This window comes from Pristis pectinata, chromosome 9 (assembly GCF_009764475.1).
Source record: "Pristis pectinata isolate sPriPec2 chromosome 9, sPriPec2.1.pri, whole genome shotgun sequence".
NCBI classification, from domain to species: Eukaryota; Metazoa; Chordata; class Chondrichthyes; order Rhinopristiformes; family Pristidae; genus Pristis; species Pristis pectinata.
In genome coordinates this window covers 30,731,927-30,750,220 of record NC_067413.1, presented here as the reverse complement: position 1 = coordinate 30,750,220, position 18,294 = coordinate 30,731,927, and the positions used below count along the sequence as shown (strand labels likewise).

The 18,294-nt window shown below is 40.3% G+C and overlaps 1 protein-coding gene across 1 annotated transcript in view; it reads left to right on the top strand.

Annotated features, from left to right (window-relative positions):
* Positions 1-17,872, top strand: part of LOC127574193 (eukaryotic translation initiation factor 3 subunit E-A) — a 123,761-nt gene extending 105,889 nt beyond the window's left edge. Inside the window, exons 11-13 of the mRNA XM_052022980.1 lie at positions 3,022-3,124; positions 9,643-9,777; positions 17,693-17,872. Of these exons, the coding sequence (XP_051878940.1) occupies positions 3,022-3,124; positions 9,643-9,777; positions 17,693-17,731 (277 nt within the window). The 3' untranslated portion in view covers positions 17,732-17,872. The remainder of the gene's footprint in view (positions 1-3,021; positions 3,125-9,642; positions 9,778-17,692) is intronic.
* Positions 17,873-18,294: the final 422 nt, after the last annotated feature.

The following is an 18,294-nucleotide window of genomic DNA, read 5'->3' as shown; positions in this document are numbered from 1 at the left end:
GAAACTTAATTGCAGGAAGTGGTGGGAAGCTGCAGGGTTTTTGGCCTAAGGGTTTACTGCATGCTATTTACTGCCAGGTAGATCCAGACTGCTGAGGGAAAATGCCAGCAGTTGCCTGGGACCTGCAGTGTTGATAGACGAGGATTTATGGGGCTCTGGAACTAGCCACGGAGCAGCAGGATATGCAGCAGATTTATTGAAAGGGCACAAGAAACGACATCTATGCTTGTGATACTTATTTAAGAGCAGAGCATCTTGGATGTTCTTTGTTGAAGACGGATTATGGTTGAGACTAGTCTGGAATCTGAGTTTTACTAGGTCCAGTCTGGACACTGAGTACTGCATACCATGCTTACAAACCCTCAGAATCTCTCTGACTTGGCTGTTTTAGCATTTTCTTTGGGATTAACAAAGTTCTAATCTGAACATCTTGTATATTTAATGATGGAATTAGATTGAAGTGGTTGGTCAAATTTTTGTTGTGGTTTATTGGTGTGCCACTAACATACAACAGAAATGCATCGTTGTGGTCAGAATGTATGCTCCACATCAAACGTCAGGTGTCATGCTGTACAAAATTTGGGCTGGTTGGTTTTGTAATATACCTGGCACCCTGTTGCATTGGATGATACATGCAATAATAAGTAAACCCTCAGGGCTATGTCAAAAGGATAAAAAGCCACAAGTACATTTGCACTTCCCTTTTCTTCAACTTTCCCAGTGCAATTTGAAATAATTTATTAACACCTGATTTATAGTACTCGACTCCAACAGCTGTTATAGTTTCACTCTCCTTCAAGTAAAATCCTCCCAGTCATACAGCTTTGTATCAATAGAAAAGTCTCAAAATCTCTTGGTTCCTGTACTGGAGCTGACTTTTTTTTTATTATTAATGTGGCTTTTGACATTATTGACGGATGTTTTTTGATTTATAAATGGCATGGAGTTCAGCAGCAGCAAAGTGACAGGAAATTTGTGGTGCAATAAAGATTCCCTGAACAGTTCTGTGGGGAGTTCTGGGCAGTGCAGGTAAGGTTTTAAAGTCGTACAGGATGTAAGGACTATGTTCATCTGCACAGGAAATTGGTTATGAAGATTTGCTAGGACTATTTCCACAGAAGATCAAAATGGTAGAAAAGAGACTCATTCAACATTTTTCTCAATGTCAAAGTCCCAAAGGGGTTACAGCTATGAAATTAGAAACATAGCAACCAACTTGAACACTGCAAGCTCCCACAAATACGGGCTAATCTGTTTCCAGTAAGCTCTTCTACTCTTGAAAGCAGTTCCATAGAATTTTAAGATTTACCTTCACCACCAGGCAAGACCCCCTGCTTAGATTTAGTGCTGAAGTCTCAGGTTAGATTTGAACTTGCCAACTTTGGACTCTAAATGCTACCCACAGAACAAAACAAAAAGATTTAAGGAACATAGATAGCTTAGGCAACTGAGTTTTGATAGAGGTACCAGAGCAGGCATCTTGGAAAGTTGGTGATAGTGTCATTATCACTCTATAGAAAGCAGTAACACTGTCCAGTGATTTTTGTTTTGGTCTCTTGAGTGTGGGTGAGGTGTGATCACTGCATCTCTTAAAAGTATGATAAATATTTGAAGTAGTGTAAGACAGCAGGATGATCTGGAATTGATCTATCAGAGGCCATGTAGATACATAAATCCACCTCTTTATGAACTACTGTCCCAAGTGCATTCAATCACATTTTCTAATTCTCATTTGTATATACTTTGATCCACAGTTGGGTAACGTGGCTAAGCAACTGATAACTACCTCATCTCAACTATCATTGACGCCAAACCTAAATTATTTACTGCCACCCCAACCCCTGTTTTCTCAGATCCAAGGGGTGCAAGGCTCAACTATATTAGGTCGATCTTTATCCATCGATATCTGAAAATCTCACTCTGTTCACCAGGACTGTTCTGAGGAGTGATGTTGATCCCACCCTCCTTTCCTGCATTCATGCCAGACTTTAGATCAGTTTTCCTTGTCTTGTACTGTGCACAGAGCTCAGTTATTTCTTTGACCTTAAGATTGTGACTGTGTCTTCTTTCTCTTTGTCTTGCCCTGTGACTGAAACAGATTACTTTCAGACTTGTTCCATTTTGTGCTCTCTCTCTGTCTCTCTCTGTCTCTCTCTGTCTCTCTCTGTCTCTCTCTGTCTCTCTCTGTCTCTCTCTGTCTCTCTCTGTCTCTCTCTGTCTCTCTCTCTCTCTGTCTCTCTGTCTCTCTCTCTCTGTCTCTCTCTCTCTCTGTCTCTCTCTCTCTGTCTCTCTCTCTCTCTCCCTCCCCCCCCCCCCCCCCCCCCCACACAGAGAGCATCGGTGAACCTGATGGTTTTACAGCAATCCAGTAGTTTTTGTGGTCATCATAACTAATTCTAGTTGTTTTTGTTCCAAATTTGAGACTAACTGAATTTAAATTCTGCATCTACCATGGTGGGATTTGAACTTGTTTCTCTAGATTGCTACTCCTGGCCTCAGGATTACGAGTCCAGTAACAAGCACTGCACCACCTCCCCTGCCATCTTCACTGCATCCACATGACAAATGCACATTTCTCTCTACTCCATTCAGACTATCTTTTGTCCTAATGTGCTGGTAAATGAACCATTCAGATTATGTATGGTTTGGATAACATAGTCAAATGATACATTGCTATTACGAGCCATATAGCCAAACTGAGGGAACAAAAGTGCTGGTCTATTAGTAAATCTTTAGAATTAAATGTTGATCAGGATCTTTCGATATTTGAAACCTGCAGTTACAAATCATGTGGCAAATCACAAGTTTGATTTTTGTTTCTGTGATAGCTAACAATCGAAGAAAGCAGCTTAAAGCCCTATTCATTGCTGTGCTTAGATTTTATCCTTTCTATTGATTGCATAATTAAAGACTGGTCACTTTACCACATCTGAAGACAATTTAAAAACTCTTGCAGCTTGTTCGGAGATGCAAGTCATAGAACTGCCTTGTTCTAAAGATTCTCCTTTCTCCTTGTTTCAGTATGCTTGCAGAGAAACTGAATATGACTCCTGAAGAAGCAGAGCGATGGATTGTCAACTTGATTCGAAATGCCAGACTAGATGCAAAAATAGATTCTAAGTTGGTAAGAGGGTTTCTGGAAATGTTGTTTTGATAATTTGCTTTACAAGAATGTAATGTATTGTAGATGCATGGCAGAGTCAAGAAGACCCTGAGCTATTGGCTTGAATTAACTATTTCTTCTTGTTAGTGTACATCTCTGTAAAGATGCTAAATGATCCTCTCCCTCTGTGTACAGGTGGGGTATGGGCCTGGTTGTGAAACAGGAAGATGGAGGGGGAATCAGTGGTTTGGATTGGGCTCTCTCCTTTCCAAAGTAAACAACAGCAGTGTGCAATTATTAGGGAGCCTTATTGTTTTATGGAAGCACTATCACATCTGTATAGTTCTTTTTGATCATTTTTGGTGCAACTTTTGTTTTACTCAAAGTTAGGCAAACTATCTATGGAATAGCCAACTTGCAACTTCCTAAAGGACAACTTGCAGCAAGTAGCCCTCTACTTTCCAACCAGCCTAACCATCCAATAAACCAGGTGTATTCTGGTTTTCCTTTTATTGTGGCTCCCTGCAGAAGCTCTAAGAAAGCATGCCATTCTCTTCTCACTGTTGTATTTAGGCAGTCATAGTCAACTATCCCTCTTCACTTTCCTTGGTCCCTCTGTTGCTATCAGTGATATGTGTGCAATATTCCTTCCTCTTCAAACACCTGTGCACCATGGAGCTTCTGTATGGTGGTGTGATGTTATGATTCCACCTCTGCATGCTATGGTACTATACATCCTTTTATCATCTCTGAATGCTCTCAATTTCTACAAACACACCGGTTACATTTTTTGCTTTCCTTGGTTCAGCTGCTCCTTCAGGCCTTATAGGGAGTTTAATAGCTTCATGCAACAAATATAAATGAGGTAAATCAGGATAGTACGTGGTGTTAATAACAAGGCCATCAAGCTGGTGAAAAATAAATTTACAAGATGCACTAAAAGAAATTTCAGATCAAGATTTGGAATCTATCAGTTAATGTAATAGGCAGACATTTAGCTGTGTGTCAAATGTCCATGGGTTCATTCCATCCTGAGCACTTAATCCAAGCCAAGACCTCAGTGTAGTACTGAAAGAATTTTGTATTGCCTCAAGTGCCATTTTTAGGTGAGCCTGTAATCTAATACATTATTCTTGCATTTGGGTGAATATTTGAGAAGCAGAGAGCCTGTCTAGATGACCTGGCCAAAATTTATACTTCAGCCCCAAAACAATGCCCTGGCCGGATACTTTACTGTTGTTTGCAGGAGCTTGCAGTGCACCATCTGGGCTGCTGCATTTGTCTATACTGCAATAGTGAGTATACTTAAAACTGTAAAGTGTTTTTGGATCCTAAGTCATAAGGGGCATTAAACAAATGCCAATTAATTCTCTTTCATGCGAGGAATAAGCTTTGATGAGATGGTTTATGACGCACAGCAGAACAAAGCTGTTGTCCAAGGATATTCACAGCCAGCCTCTCTGCTATTTCATCTGGCCAATGGTGGACCTTCTTTTTGTTAACTGCCCCAGACATCTAAAGCTAGAGGGACCATGTCATGTTAAGGGGCACACTGAACGTTGCTAAGAATTTTTTTTATCTGGCATGGATTGATGTAAAACCTCATGATGTGGTGCTCTCAACTAAACCAAGTAGACCATTGATTTCCTCATCATCTCCAGAAACTAGAAATCTATCAGAACACTACATTTGAGCTGTAGTGGTCCAAATAGAAAGATGATCTGGAGTTGGAACATACAGTTTCACCCTCCCTCCCTTGAGCCTGATGGTGAATATTTCAGCCAAGTATTTTGGACCACATGTTCCATGGACTGGACTGTTGACTTACTCGTTAGCCATGCTTTTTGCCAAAAATTGGGTAACATAGGGAGCATGCCTTTATATAAATAACATAGGCTTACACTGCCAAACAGAATATTTTAGTCAAGTGTGAGATGTGAGTTTCACTAACAATACCAGTGTTTATTGCCCATCCCTAATTGTCCTCAAGAAGGTGGGGATGAACAGCTGCTTTGAACCCTTGCTGTCTGCGTGGTGAAGGTGTATCCACAGTTTCCAGGATTTTGTCCCGGCAGTGATGAAGGATCAGTGATAAGCATCCAAGCCAAGGTGGAGTGTGATTTTTGAGGGTAATTTGCAGGAAGAGATGGAAAGAAGAACGAAGATTTTTCAAGTGGCGTTGACACTTTACACCATAGGAGAATTGATGTGTATTGGTATTGGTTTATTATTGGTATTGGTTTAGCTAAAGGGATCATTGTTCATGGCACCTTGACACCAGTTGTAAAACAGGAAGAAGCAGGACCGATGGCGAGGGATTCAGCTGAACTGGAATGGGACCTGTGATCGAGCAGAAATTATAAATAGTAGGTGACAAAGACTTGAAATTAGGAAGAAAGGGGGAGGGACCTACAAGATTGCACCAATAGGTGTAGCCTGCAGGCCACCTACTAGTGGAAGGGAGATGGAGGAAGAAATATGCAGATAAATTCAGGAAATGAATTTCAAAAAAATTAGAATAATAATGGGATTTCAACAACCCTGATCTTAATTGAACAGGTAAAGGGGATAAGAGAAAGGAGTTCCCACAAAGTATACGAGACTCCTTTCTAAACCAATATATTAAACAAAAACTAACAAGAGGATTCAAATTGGGCTAATAATGGAGAATAAGACCAGATAAAAGAACAAAACGTAGGGAGACATCGAGTCATTAATGACCATAATATGATGAGATGTTTTGAAGTGACAATTGAGAAGAATGTATGTATGCCCAAAAAAAAACACAGGCTAATAGATTGGAGAAGAGCTGATTTTGAGAAGCTGAGAATGCAACTTGCATAGATAAACTGGACAACAATATTGACAAGTGATGATGGAGAACAATAAGGATCATTTGAAATTGTGTTCAACATAGTGCATAAAAACTATTTTCCCTTTATAGGAAAGTACAAAATAAATACTCCATGAATTAATAAAGACAGAAGGAAATAATTGAGGGTAAACAAAGAGGAGTACATAGATGAATGTATGTAGGGATTAGAGGACGACGTTGGTAAACTTGCACAACGGACAAGTAATTGACAAATTAACTTAAAGAAACAATGAAGAGGTTAGCTGAAAAGAAGAGAAATACAGAATTAACTTATCAAAGATCATAAAGCAGCGTAAATTAATTTACAGCCACATATATAATGGTTTGGTAATCGGACCATGAAGGAATAGACAGGACAGTATCACAGGTAATGATAGGGAAATGGCAGCAATACTTCCTCTTTGTTTTGATATTTACCAGGGAGAGAGAGCAACGGTCATGACAATAATTAATGAAATGAATACATTTAAAATGCATTTGAAATTTTAAAAAACCCTGGTCCAATCAGATTGCTTCCCTGCATTTTAAAATAATCTAGGGGCAAAGCGAAGACAAAGGAGAATTTTTTTAGAGAAAGATGCTGTGCCAGGGGACTGGCAGATCAGTAATGTTATAGCTATATTTAAGAATGGGGATAAAACAAGTCTAGGAAATAATAGACCTGTCAGCTTAGTATTGATGATGGAAAAAGTAATGGGATCCTTGCTAAAGGAGGACCACTTGTCTCACTGCCTCAGTAAAGCAGCCAACATAATCAAAGACCCCTCCCACCACAAACATTTTCTTTTCTCCCCCTCCCATTGGTCAGAAGATACAAAGGCCTGAAAGCATGCACCAGGCTCAAGGACAGCTTCTATCCCGCTGTTATGAGTTTTGAATGGTCCCCTAGTATGATAAGATGGACTCTTGACCTCACAACCTACTTTGTTATAGCATTGCACTTTATTGTCTGCCTGCACTGCACTTTCTCTGTAGCTGTAAACTTTATTCTGTGTTCTGTTATTGTACTACTTCAATGCACTGACGTGATGAAATGATCTGTATGGGTGGCATGCAAAACAAAGTTTTTCACTATACCTCGGTACATGCGACAATAATAAACCAACTTTACCAATTTTACAAAATAATAGAATGTATAGAAATGAAAAGTAAATGAATGGATAGTCAGCATGGACTTCAAAAGAAAACTCTTGCATGACTAGTCTTTTTTTTTGGATTCGTAACAGAGAATGTGGATATTGGTAATGTAGTAGATGTAATTTATCTAGATTTTTAATATGGCACCTTATTAAATACAAAGTCTCAGAGAATGTGAAGTCGGGACAAGCAGCAGAATGCTGCCTGGCTTCAGGGCAGAGAGTTGGTGTAAAGGGTAGCTACTGTAACAGAAGGAAGTGGGTAGTGGTGTTTCACAAGGATGATTGCTGACACTGTGGCTCTTCACCATGATTTAAAGAATTTCCAGTCACACAGCAGTTAGCACCACTGCCACACAGCTGTGGGCACCCAGGTTCCACCCTGCTCTCCAGTGCTGTCTATGCGGCGCTTACACATTCTCCATTTCTGCATGCTTTTCTCCTGGGTGTTTCCTCCCATGTCCTAAAGATGCAGGTGGGCAGTAAGTGCAAAGCAAATCAAAGGGGAGTTGATGAGCATGTGAGAAAATAAGTTGCAGAGCAATGGGGAAGAAAGGAGGGGTGAGTGGGACTGATGGGATTGCCCTATTGACATTTAGCATTGGATACAATAGACTGAATGAATGACCTCCTGTGTTGCAATAAATAATTAAAATACAGTTTTAAGAATCTAAGATTCAAGTTTCAGAATCTCAAAGCTTTTAGATAAAACCAGGTTGGGATTGGTGAATGGGCTCGGAGAGGCCCTTCTGAGCAGGATTGCAACAAGTTACAGGAGGACAGCAAGTCATTGCCAAATTAAGTTCCACACAGATAAATGTGAAGTGGTACTTTTTGGTGGGAGGAGACTTTATTTGGAAGGTGTGAATCTATGTGGGCTCGAAGAACAAAGAGATCATGGACTACAACTACACTAACACTGGTTGTTAAAAGTTGCACCACAGGTCAGCAAGGCCATACAAAAGGCAAACCAAGATTAGGATTTATTTCTGGGTGTGTTGGATTGAAAAGTGGGGTAGTTATGATCAAGCTGTACTCAACCTTGGTTTAAACCACAATTAAAGCATTGAATAAAGTTCAGGTCAGCAAATTATTCAAAAGAATAATAGAGAGGATACAGAGATGGTTTACATTATGGATATACATTAGGAAAGAATGAACAGATTGGGCCTATTTTCTCTTGAAGACAGGTAGAGGAGTGACATTTGAGGTTTTTAACACTATGAAGGATTCTGAAAAAACAGGTGCAGAGATAATGTTTCCACATGTTAGCCAAAGCATAACTCAAGGTTATCAGTGTAAAATCATCACCAGAGATCCAGCAGGGAATTCGGACGAAATTCTCTGTCTGAAGAGTGGTGAGAAAGTGGGACTTGCTCCTGCAGGGAATGGAAGAGGTAGATGAAGTTGGTGCACTTAAGGGGAGGCTGGAATAGTAAATGAGGGGGGAGGGAAGAGGACTATGCTGATAGATTTCGATGAGAAAGACTAGAAGGGGCTTGAATGGAATAAATGTCACATAGACTGCTTGGGCTGAATGGCCTAATTTGGTGCTATATATACTGTATTATGTACAACATTTCTCAGGTTGGTGTTGAAATGAGCAGATGATCTTGACTAATGTTAAAGCTGACCTTTTCCTGGAGCCCTGATTGAGCTGGAGCAGGTTAACATTTCGGAGCTGAATAGCTCTTGCACCAGCTAGTGCAAATCTCAAATCAAATTGTTTTGCAAATTGAAATATTCGATGGTTGATTTGCTGACAGCATTTTGTGATGAGAGACTTTAGTTTCTGTCTTTGCTAAACCTCTCAATGGGGAAATTTTGAATTCACTAGAAAATTCCAGATGGACAAAGCCTCAACAAATGCCTTCTATGCTGTCAGGCAGATTTCTAGTGAACTAATAAATAGGAAATCTGCGGCAGCTGGTTTTGCCCCATTGAGTTTTGATGAAGTGGTTGTCTTGTGTTAATACCAGTGGTGTGATTTCACAGAGATGCCCTCCAGCTGAGTTGTTAGTCCAGTTGTAATTTGTTGTACCCACTTTTGCCAATTGAGGAATGAGGTTCAACATTTTAACCCTGCAAGGATTTTAGTTCACAAATACCACCACTTACACTTGCAAACTGTTTCTAAATACTGCAACTTTGTGGTGTAGAGTAAAGCCCAATGACCCTGCTGCATTAAAGCTGGTATACTTCAGGTTTGAATATTGCTGAGATAATGTGGTTCACTGGCACATTAGGTATTACCATGAAAGGATATAGCTTTCCTCTGTGATGTTGTATGAAAGGCCACAATCTACGCTGTTGAACATCACCAACTTCAACAACCTCTGCTTTAAATGGATAACATGTCAAATAAAGTGTTAGTAACTTGAGAATATTGCAAATGCAAGTTTTCCCATTCTTCTGAAATATTTAACATCGCACTGACAAACTTTGATCTATTTTAGTACAGCGATACAAGTTTACAGTCGTGTGCAAAAAATTTCCAATGGTTAAGGTAACTATTTCTTTGTTCGTAGGGGCATGTCGTCATGGGAAACAACGCTGTGTCACCATACCAACAGGTCATTGAGAAAACAAAGAGCCTCTCTTTTCGGAGTCAAATGCTGGCTATGAACATTGAGAAGAAGATGAATCAAAACAACAGGACTGAGGTGGGCATTATGAACTGCTGTGGCCCACAGGGTCCCTTTAAGAGCTAGAGTGCTCAGGGCCATGCTGTGCTAGACTAGGTTTGATTAATTACTCATTATTAAACCCCATCTTTAACCCAGTTCTTTAATCTTAATTTTGCATTTAAAATTGATAATGTACTTATCATAATTTGTACAACACAGAACATATGCAGGGAAGTTTTAAATGGCAAATAGTGTGTGATTAAGTGACATTCTAAATTTGTTACCTGTGTACCCCACAACTTCAGATTGAATTGAATCTCTTTGACAATTAGAGCAAAGGTAATACAGAAAAGGAAATTGCAACAAAATATGTTTTGCATTTACAAACAGTAATGAATATTTTTATATATATTTTGTCAAAGACTAGTACAGTACAGAAATAGGTTCTGACCATCATGCATCTACTTACACTAATCCTACATTAATGCCATTTTATTTTCCCCAATACCCCCTATTGCTGTTACTCACCTACACACTAGGGGCAATTTACAGTGTCCTATCACCCACATGTTTTTGGGACGTGGGAGGAAACTGGAGCACCTGGGGAAACGCATGCAGTCACAGGAAAAAAACGTGCAAACTCCATATGTACAGCACCGGAGGTCAGGAGTGAACCTGGATCACTGGAGCTGTGAGGCAGCAACTCTACTAGTTGCTCCATACTGCTGCCCTTATTATTGCTTATTAAAAACAGACATGTCATTGAATAACTGCTAATATGGCTGAAGGATTGTACTGACTTTATCCCATTTGAAAAGTCCCGAGATAAATCAGCACAAGAGATTCTCACAGCTTCATGGCAGGATCCACTATCAGAGCCAAATAAAATGGGAAGAAACGTATATTTTTCTACTTAACAAGTGCAAGCAATGATCTAATCTTCCCTCATTCCCCCACAAGACTTGGATAAAATTTTCAAGAACATTCCATCCAGTGAGTAGTGTCCCCTTCCCACTGGTTCACTTTTCCATTTGTTATTTCACGTGTGGCTTTTACATAATTTGTTCAGTAAATAATGTAAAAGGGAAAAATATTAATGTATTTTACCTTAGGTTGGATCTTAGTCATTATAATGTTCACTTCTCCATAATCAGCTTGGGAAGAGGGCAGAGTCTTCTAGGGTCTGAGGACACTACAGTCAGAAATATTCACATGATTTGTATACATTTTATAGGTGTAGATTTTTTCCCATATTTAAATGAGGCATAGAATTGGGAACTTAACATTTCTGCTCTACTGCCAGCCAGAAAAAAATACCTTTCTTCCTATTTTATTTGGCTCTGACAATGGATCCTGCAAAGAAGCTGTGAGAATCTCTTGTGCTGATTTATCTCGGGACTTTTCAGATGGGCTGAAGTCAGTACAATCCTTCAGCAATGTTAACAGTTATTCAATGACATGCCTGTTTTTAATAAGCAATAATAAGCGGTAACAAAACTACCTTCATAAGGTTAAATTTGCTGTGATTGATTATAAAATGCATAATGAAATAAGCGTAACTATAGAAAAAACATCTGCAGGCTACTTTGGGGAATTGGAGAGAACTGCTTGTGTTATTTGAATGGCAAGTGTTAAAAGGGAACTTTACAAGTATAGTGATGTGTACATTAGTTCTACACAGTTTTAATAAAAACATTAATATCCCCAATCTGTCCACCACCAGAGCTGTATCCACATGCAACTCCGTTTAGCCGCTCTTGTGGGTGGTGGCAAGATTACATGCCATGAAGATAGGAGATTGGTCATGATTGATTAAACACTGGTGTCAGACTGCTGTTTTCTTTCTCATTGTTCCCGATCCTGACTTAAGTATGGTGTTGGGGTGGGGTGGGGGGGTGGGGGAGGTGGGTGGTGGTTGGGGTAGGGGAGGAAGCATGTGAACAAGCTGTGCAGTCAACAAAACAACCTCCAGCTGCGCTGAGGATTACTCTTTGCCACGTATTTTCACAGAGCAGCCAAAGTAGGCATGCTCAGTTTTTCGTCCAAGCAGCTTACACTGCAGCCATCCTCATTTGTTCATTCTCCACCAGCCAATGAAAGGCTGTTGATCTGGAAAGAAGGAAATATTTCTGGGACACTATATCTGTTGTGAAAGCATAGGATTTCCACAGTTCCTCTTTTTCCTTGGTCGATGCATCATGCTTGCAGTTTATTTTCAAAATTTGAGGAAGATTCTATTGTATGCACAACTGTCTACATCAGCAATCATTTAGGTGATACTTTGTGCCTTGTTTATTGAGAAGAGTTGACATTTTTGGTGGTTCTTTGCTGTTTTAAACTCTAGATTTTTTTTGACTCCTGTGTTTGCAAACTCAGGTAAATCTTAACTCGTGTCCAAAGAATGTTCTTTTACTGAAATAATATTCCATGTTCAATATGTGTCCAAGAAAAGAACAGGAAGTGTTCATTTCAGTTCCCTGGTATAATGAAGGGATCTTGTGAACTGCTTCTCTGGAAGGTTGCTAAGTAAGTGCTAAATAACTTTAAGTTATAAAAGAGCACGCAGTTCCATTTTTCCAATAATACTTCAGATTATATAGGTCTCTGACTGGTTGGAAATAATTGCTTGCAACTACTCTGCCAGACTGAGATAACAAATATTCTTCTCCTTTTACGTCGTTTGTAGAAAATAATTGGCCCAACTTGCTTCTAAGTTGAACAAAAGTTGCTAAAAAGTTTTTAGTAAAGGAAGTGCTAAGGATCAAACAAATTTAAGCAACTTCAGAATTTTAATTTTAGAACTGCTAATTAAAGAAATGGGAACAAATCCCAGTGATCTTTGTATTGGAACTCAGTCTCTCCTTTAAAGATCAAGCAGAAAAGCACTGCCAGACGTCTGTAGCTACCAATATAGCGTGTTTTTTTTTTGTTTTAACTTTTTTCAAACAAATCCTAGCTTTTGTCTACCTGATGTTGTTTATTCCAGACTCGGAAAAAGGCAATTGAGCCCTTACTTGCTAATCCTATCTCTTACTGGGCTGGAATTGGCTTCATTTTTACCCTTCCTTCCCTCCCCACCTCACCTCACCTGACTCCATCCTAATCAAATATACTTCCTAGGAGAGGCAACATAAGAGCTAATGCAAACAGGATATTACTTCTCTTTCTGCCATAATTTCAGCCTATGTCTGCTGGTGCCAATGAACAATCTTTTTCATGGTATTCTTAATGCTATTGGGTTTGTTTTAAGTTGTAATTCTAGGCTTTGCATGTAAATGATGTAATTTTATTGCCCATGACCCCTCTATCTGCTCTTTTGGTTCATTTCAAGAACTGCTTCCAGTTCTCACGTCACCCTGACTTGGCAAATTTTATTTGTCATTCCTTTGTCAACACTGTGGGAGCACCCTCACCACTGATTCACTGGTGGTTTATGGCAGCGACTTGCATTATTAGGGATGGCCACTTAATGCTGGCTTGGGCAGCAGCGACCATGTACAAAAAGGAATAAAATCATTTGACATCCAGAGTTGAAGGTAACCTTTCCAAACCAAGCAGCCAAAGCACTGCAATGCCTATCAGTTGTGCATTTCACCTTTTTAAGAGCATAATCAACAGAAGCAGGAGTGAACTATTCAGCCCATTGAGCCTGCTCCACATCCAATAAAATCATGCTGGTATGATTTTGGTCTCAGCTCCACTCTCCTACTGGTTTCCCATTGTCTTCAACTCTGCCCTAGTCAAATCTATGCAGTCCAGATGAAGGGTCTCGACCTGAAACATTGACTGTTCATTAACCTCCACAGATACTTCCTGACCCATTGAGTTCCTTCTGCATCTTGTTTGTTGCTCCAGATTCCAGCATCTGCAGTCTCTTGTGTCTCGTATCTATCTGTAGCAGTTAGTGTAACACTATTACAGCACCAGCGACCTGGGTTCAATTCCGTCCACTCTCTGTAAGGAGTTTGTACGTTCTCCCCGTGTCTGCGTGGGTTTCCTCTGGGTGCTCGGGTTTCCTCCCACACTCCAAAGACGTATGGGTTAGGAAGTTGTGGGCATGCTATGTTGGTGCCGGAAGTGTGGCAACACTTGCGGGCTGCCCCCAGGACACTCTACACAAAAGATGCATTTCACTGTGTGTTTCGATGTACATGTGACTAATAAAGATATCTATCTTATGTTGGCCATGAGACCTTTCGTGCTTGTTGCTGTAACCTTTAACCAGGATCTTCCATCAGATGATTCTCAACACCAAGTACGATGTGATACTCAGTATCCAGCTCTGCAGCCTGCTTAATATTCCAGTTCTTAGCCTTGAGCAGTCTGTTTTCCAGATTGTCCCTCAATTTGTGCAATACTACCAGATGTGTTCGCTTGTAGAATAGTTCATAACATAGTCACCTTGCTCTTAAATTGTTACTATTCTAGCGCCATGGGAGGTTTTAATTCCACTCTTTAAAACGTAGATTCCATGGTTCATTTCGTGCTTCTCTTTAATGTGGATCCTTTCAGGTTTTGAGTGAAATCCCCCTGTCACCCGTTCCCTTTCATCTCAAGGGCAATTTTAATGTTAACTCCTCTTTCCTGAGAATAAACACTAAGTAAGAAACCTGACGTGTGAATCTGACCATATTTTTATCATCCTTTAGCCTCTTTGAGTGAGTGGGAGGCTAATTTATATCCATGAAATGTAGTAACATGGAGCAGTGAAGGAGGCTATTTGGCCATTCCTGCCATCCCTGGCTCTTTCGGAGATCTGTCCACTCTGCATTTTTTCCCCGTAGCCCTGCAAGTTTTCACTTCACCTTCGAGAACAGATCAAGGTCGCATTCTCCTTCACAATCCTGGTTTGTTTCATATTTATCATTCTTCCAGGTGTCTACGTATACTTGAGGAGAAAAAATATAGCATGGTATAAGTCTTGATCCAGGAGATGGATTTGAAGATGGATACAGAATTAGCAGAGGGCAAAGTCAGAGAGGGAGAGAAAATGTCAAGAGAGAGAGTATCCAGGATTAGACACAGACACTAAGTAGAAGTTGAGGAACAGGGAAAGATGTCATTTAAATGAATTTTGGGAAAAAAAACAATGGAAAGTCTACCCCTGGAAATGAAGGCAGTGTAATTTTGTAAGCCTGGCTGCTTTTGGTCCTTTACAGCTACAATACCCGGCTAGGGAGAACAGTGATGGCCTCGTGTGCACTAGTTGACAGTTGTGCACTGCGATGGAGCAGAAATGATCACTTGTAACTCATTGTCCAACTTGTCTCTTTCAGCTAATTGTTGGTGTGAAGGAATAGATTTATTTTTTTCTGTAAGTCTAAGTATAGAGTTGCAAGAATGCTGCACTCATGGAGGTGCTGTTTCTCAAATGACACATTAGCATCTGCTTATGTGTGATCTGGTTCAGCTTCAGATTTTTCCAAGATGCACCCCAATGCACCCCAAAGCACCCCATGACCCCATCTGAAGTACAAGACATTCTCCCTGTTACCCTGGCCAGTACTTCACCTACCTTCACTAAGAATACATGATCTGCTCATTTTCACGTGCTGTGTTTGGGAGCTTGCTGTGCAGAGGTTTCCTGCACTGTTTCCTACTTTACGATAATGACTGCACTTCAAAATATTTCACTGGTGGTCAAGTGCTTTTGGACATCGTTAATGGGATGTGAAAGGCACTGCAGAAGTGCCAGTCTTTTATTCTATGCAGATTTGTAATCTGTGTATCTGCTGGATTTTTGTTGACTTGCTGTCAAGTTGTTGTTAAAGTTGCCTGAATGTTGACAGACACAAGAAAGACAACCGCCAGCTCTTGCTCCACTCTTGGAAATTTTACTGAAATGTGCAGATTATCTTGGTTTAACAGATCAAGCTTCTGATATGTGAGGCATTACTGTCATTCACCTAGGGTGTGACAACTCATTGATCAGAATAACATTGACCAAGTCTAATGGAGAGGCTAAGGCATTTTGAGTTTAGATTATTGTTAATGTGAAGATAGATCCACAAGAATTTCCTCACAACCAACTCGTACTTAGAACTAAATTAGCAGATTTTTGGAAAGATCATGGATTATCTAAACATTTATTGGTTGCAATGTTGACTGTCTAAAATTCTCAGTACTTATTTCAATGAGTCTCCTTTATGATTGATTTCTGTCCATGGTGGAGACAGATAATAGTGTTACTTTAGTCTAATCCCCTGTTTTTAAGTGTTTATATATAACAATTTATGTTATGCCAAGTGTCCTTTACAGCAGTTCTGTCAGGCTTCTGTGCCTTCTTTGCCAGGCAGGGTACTTTGTAGACTGAGCCATTGTCAGTAGATCTGCAGGGACCACACGGTATGATGCAAAGATGGGAAACGTGTACCAGTGACTGTTTTTCATTTTTATGGAGTTCTTCCTGAACTTGAGCCTGGTTCTTCACTGACTAGGCACATTAGCTGCTTTGTCTCTGTACAACAGTGCATGGTACCAGATGTGCCGGAGAACAAAATCTAAGTGTTTGTGTGATCAGCCGAGTATTTTTTTTAGACCAGCTTATTCTATATAAGTTTGTGATATTTGGGCAAGATGTTTATGCTTTCATTTCTCTCAGTGTGAAATCACCACCACACTAAATACAACTGTAAATGAGGGATCAAGCACAGTGCCCAGCATCAGTGAGAGAGCTTTTATTGGAGTGAATAGTGTGCATTTGAATGTTTTATCATCATCGGTTGCTTCAGTGTAATTCAGGCTGCTTCTACATGGTTTTCGCTCTGAGTACCATTTCTTCAATCCACTCCCAGCAGAGTGGTGGGGAGACTTCTCACAGACTTACCCCAGCTACCAAGTCTTCCTACAAAGCCAGATTTATAGGACTAAATGGCAAGAGCCAGCTCTCTGATCCTTAACTCTGCCAGTAGCAGATAGAAGCCACCAAGAAGTGCTCACATCTCTTCAGACTAAGTGAGGGGAAGATACAAGTCGGATATAGTGTTGGTGGAAGTTCATTCTAAATGACTGGATGGCTTTCCTCCAGCATACAGTCATTCATATTTAGTTTATTCACAGATGTCATTTTCCCCAGCTCTGCCAAACTGTGGTCTCCAGTTTTACTGCCTGAATTTGGGTTTAAGCCAGCAGGAGTTAATTCTCCACTTTGGACTTATCTCACAGATCTACTTTACTATGTCAGGTGTAGCTCCTCCAGGAAGCCCAGTCTTTTTGTTGGCAGGTGGATGGGAAGGGGAGGTGATGGTCTGTAGGGTCATCCTCCAGTTTGTGCTCATGATCTGACCATGGGATAGGGCACACCTTGGATGAGATGTGAATTATTACCAATTTCCGTTGAACTGACTTTTCCCACAGTAAGGAAAATTACAGTGCAGTACATTGGGAATTGGGAGAACCCTTATAAAAGCAGGGAAGGTGATGGGATGAAAATCAGCCGTGATCTAATTGAATGGTAGAACAGCCCTGAGGGGCTGAGTGGCCTCCTATTCCTTGGTGAAGGAGTTATTGTTTTCTGGTGTGGTTGGGTACAGATGTATCATGACCCCAGCCACCACCACCCCCCCCCCCCCCCCCCCACACCCCCCATGGCAGACTTCGGTTCTGTTTGGAAATTTGGTGTTTGTTACCTTTCTAGGAGAAGAACACTATGGATAGGCACTCTGATGGAGTGCATCCAGTTGTCATTGAATGGTGGTTCACACTTCAGGCACTTAATTGTTTATGGGTATCTGGTGTTTGGACTATGAATGGTATTTCAACCAGACAGTGTAATGAGTGTTCAGTCTAAATCAGTGCAGATTTCCTTATTCAGTAAACGAGAACTGGTAATGTTACAATGTGGTCTTACTAACTGAATGCATTCAGAATTTAAGATGCCAAGGTTTAACATGTGCTGAGTAAACCTCCCTGTGTTTTTCCTAATGGATTTGATTTTGTTCTTGTTTTGCAGGCTCCCAACTGGACCACTACAGACTCTGGCTTTTACTGAATATAATTGAAGATCAGACCAGTCCTGGTATACACCAGACCAAATGAAGCTCATTCGCAACAATCCATTTTTTAAAATCTTTGTCACATTTTGAAATCTGTGTCTGTGGATCAAATAAAACTTGAGTTTAAAATATTGTGACTATTTGTTTTTGTGTGAGGTTTATTTGTGGTTCTGTTATTCTATTTTTGCTAGATAATTGTACTGCATTAAGATTTCAAGGAAATTGAGTCAATGTTATTCTGAGCGATCTGCAGGAGGAAGGTGGTTATAAATGGTGAAGCATTGTGCCCTGGCATCACTGAAAGTTTGTAAACACACTGGGTTCAGTTGCTGGAATCGAAGGGCAAAAGCAACCCAGGAATTCACATGATCTCTGAAGTGCATAGTTTCAGCAAGCAATATAAACTCATCAGATGTGTAATGACACACAATTCTCCAATCAGCTGTCAGGAATTCACATCAGTGCTGGATGCGTCTGGTGGCACAGTGGGAGACGGCCTGGCTAGCTTTTACATTCTCCTGGCTATCATCCTAAAAGTAATTTCACTCACTTTTCCAAC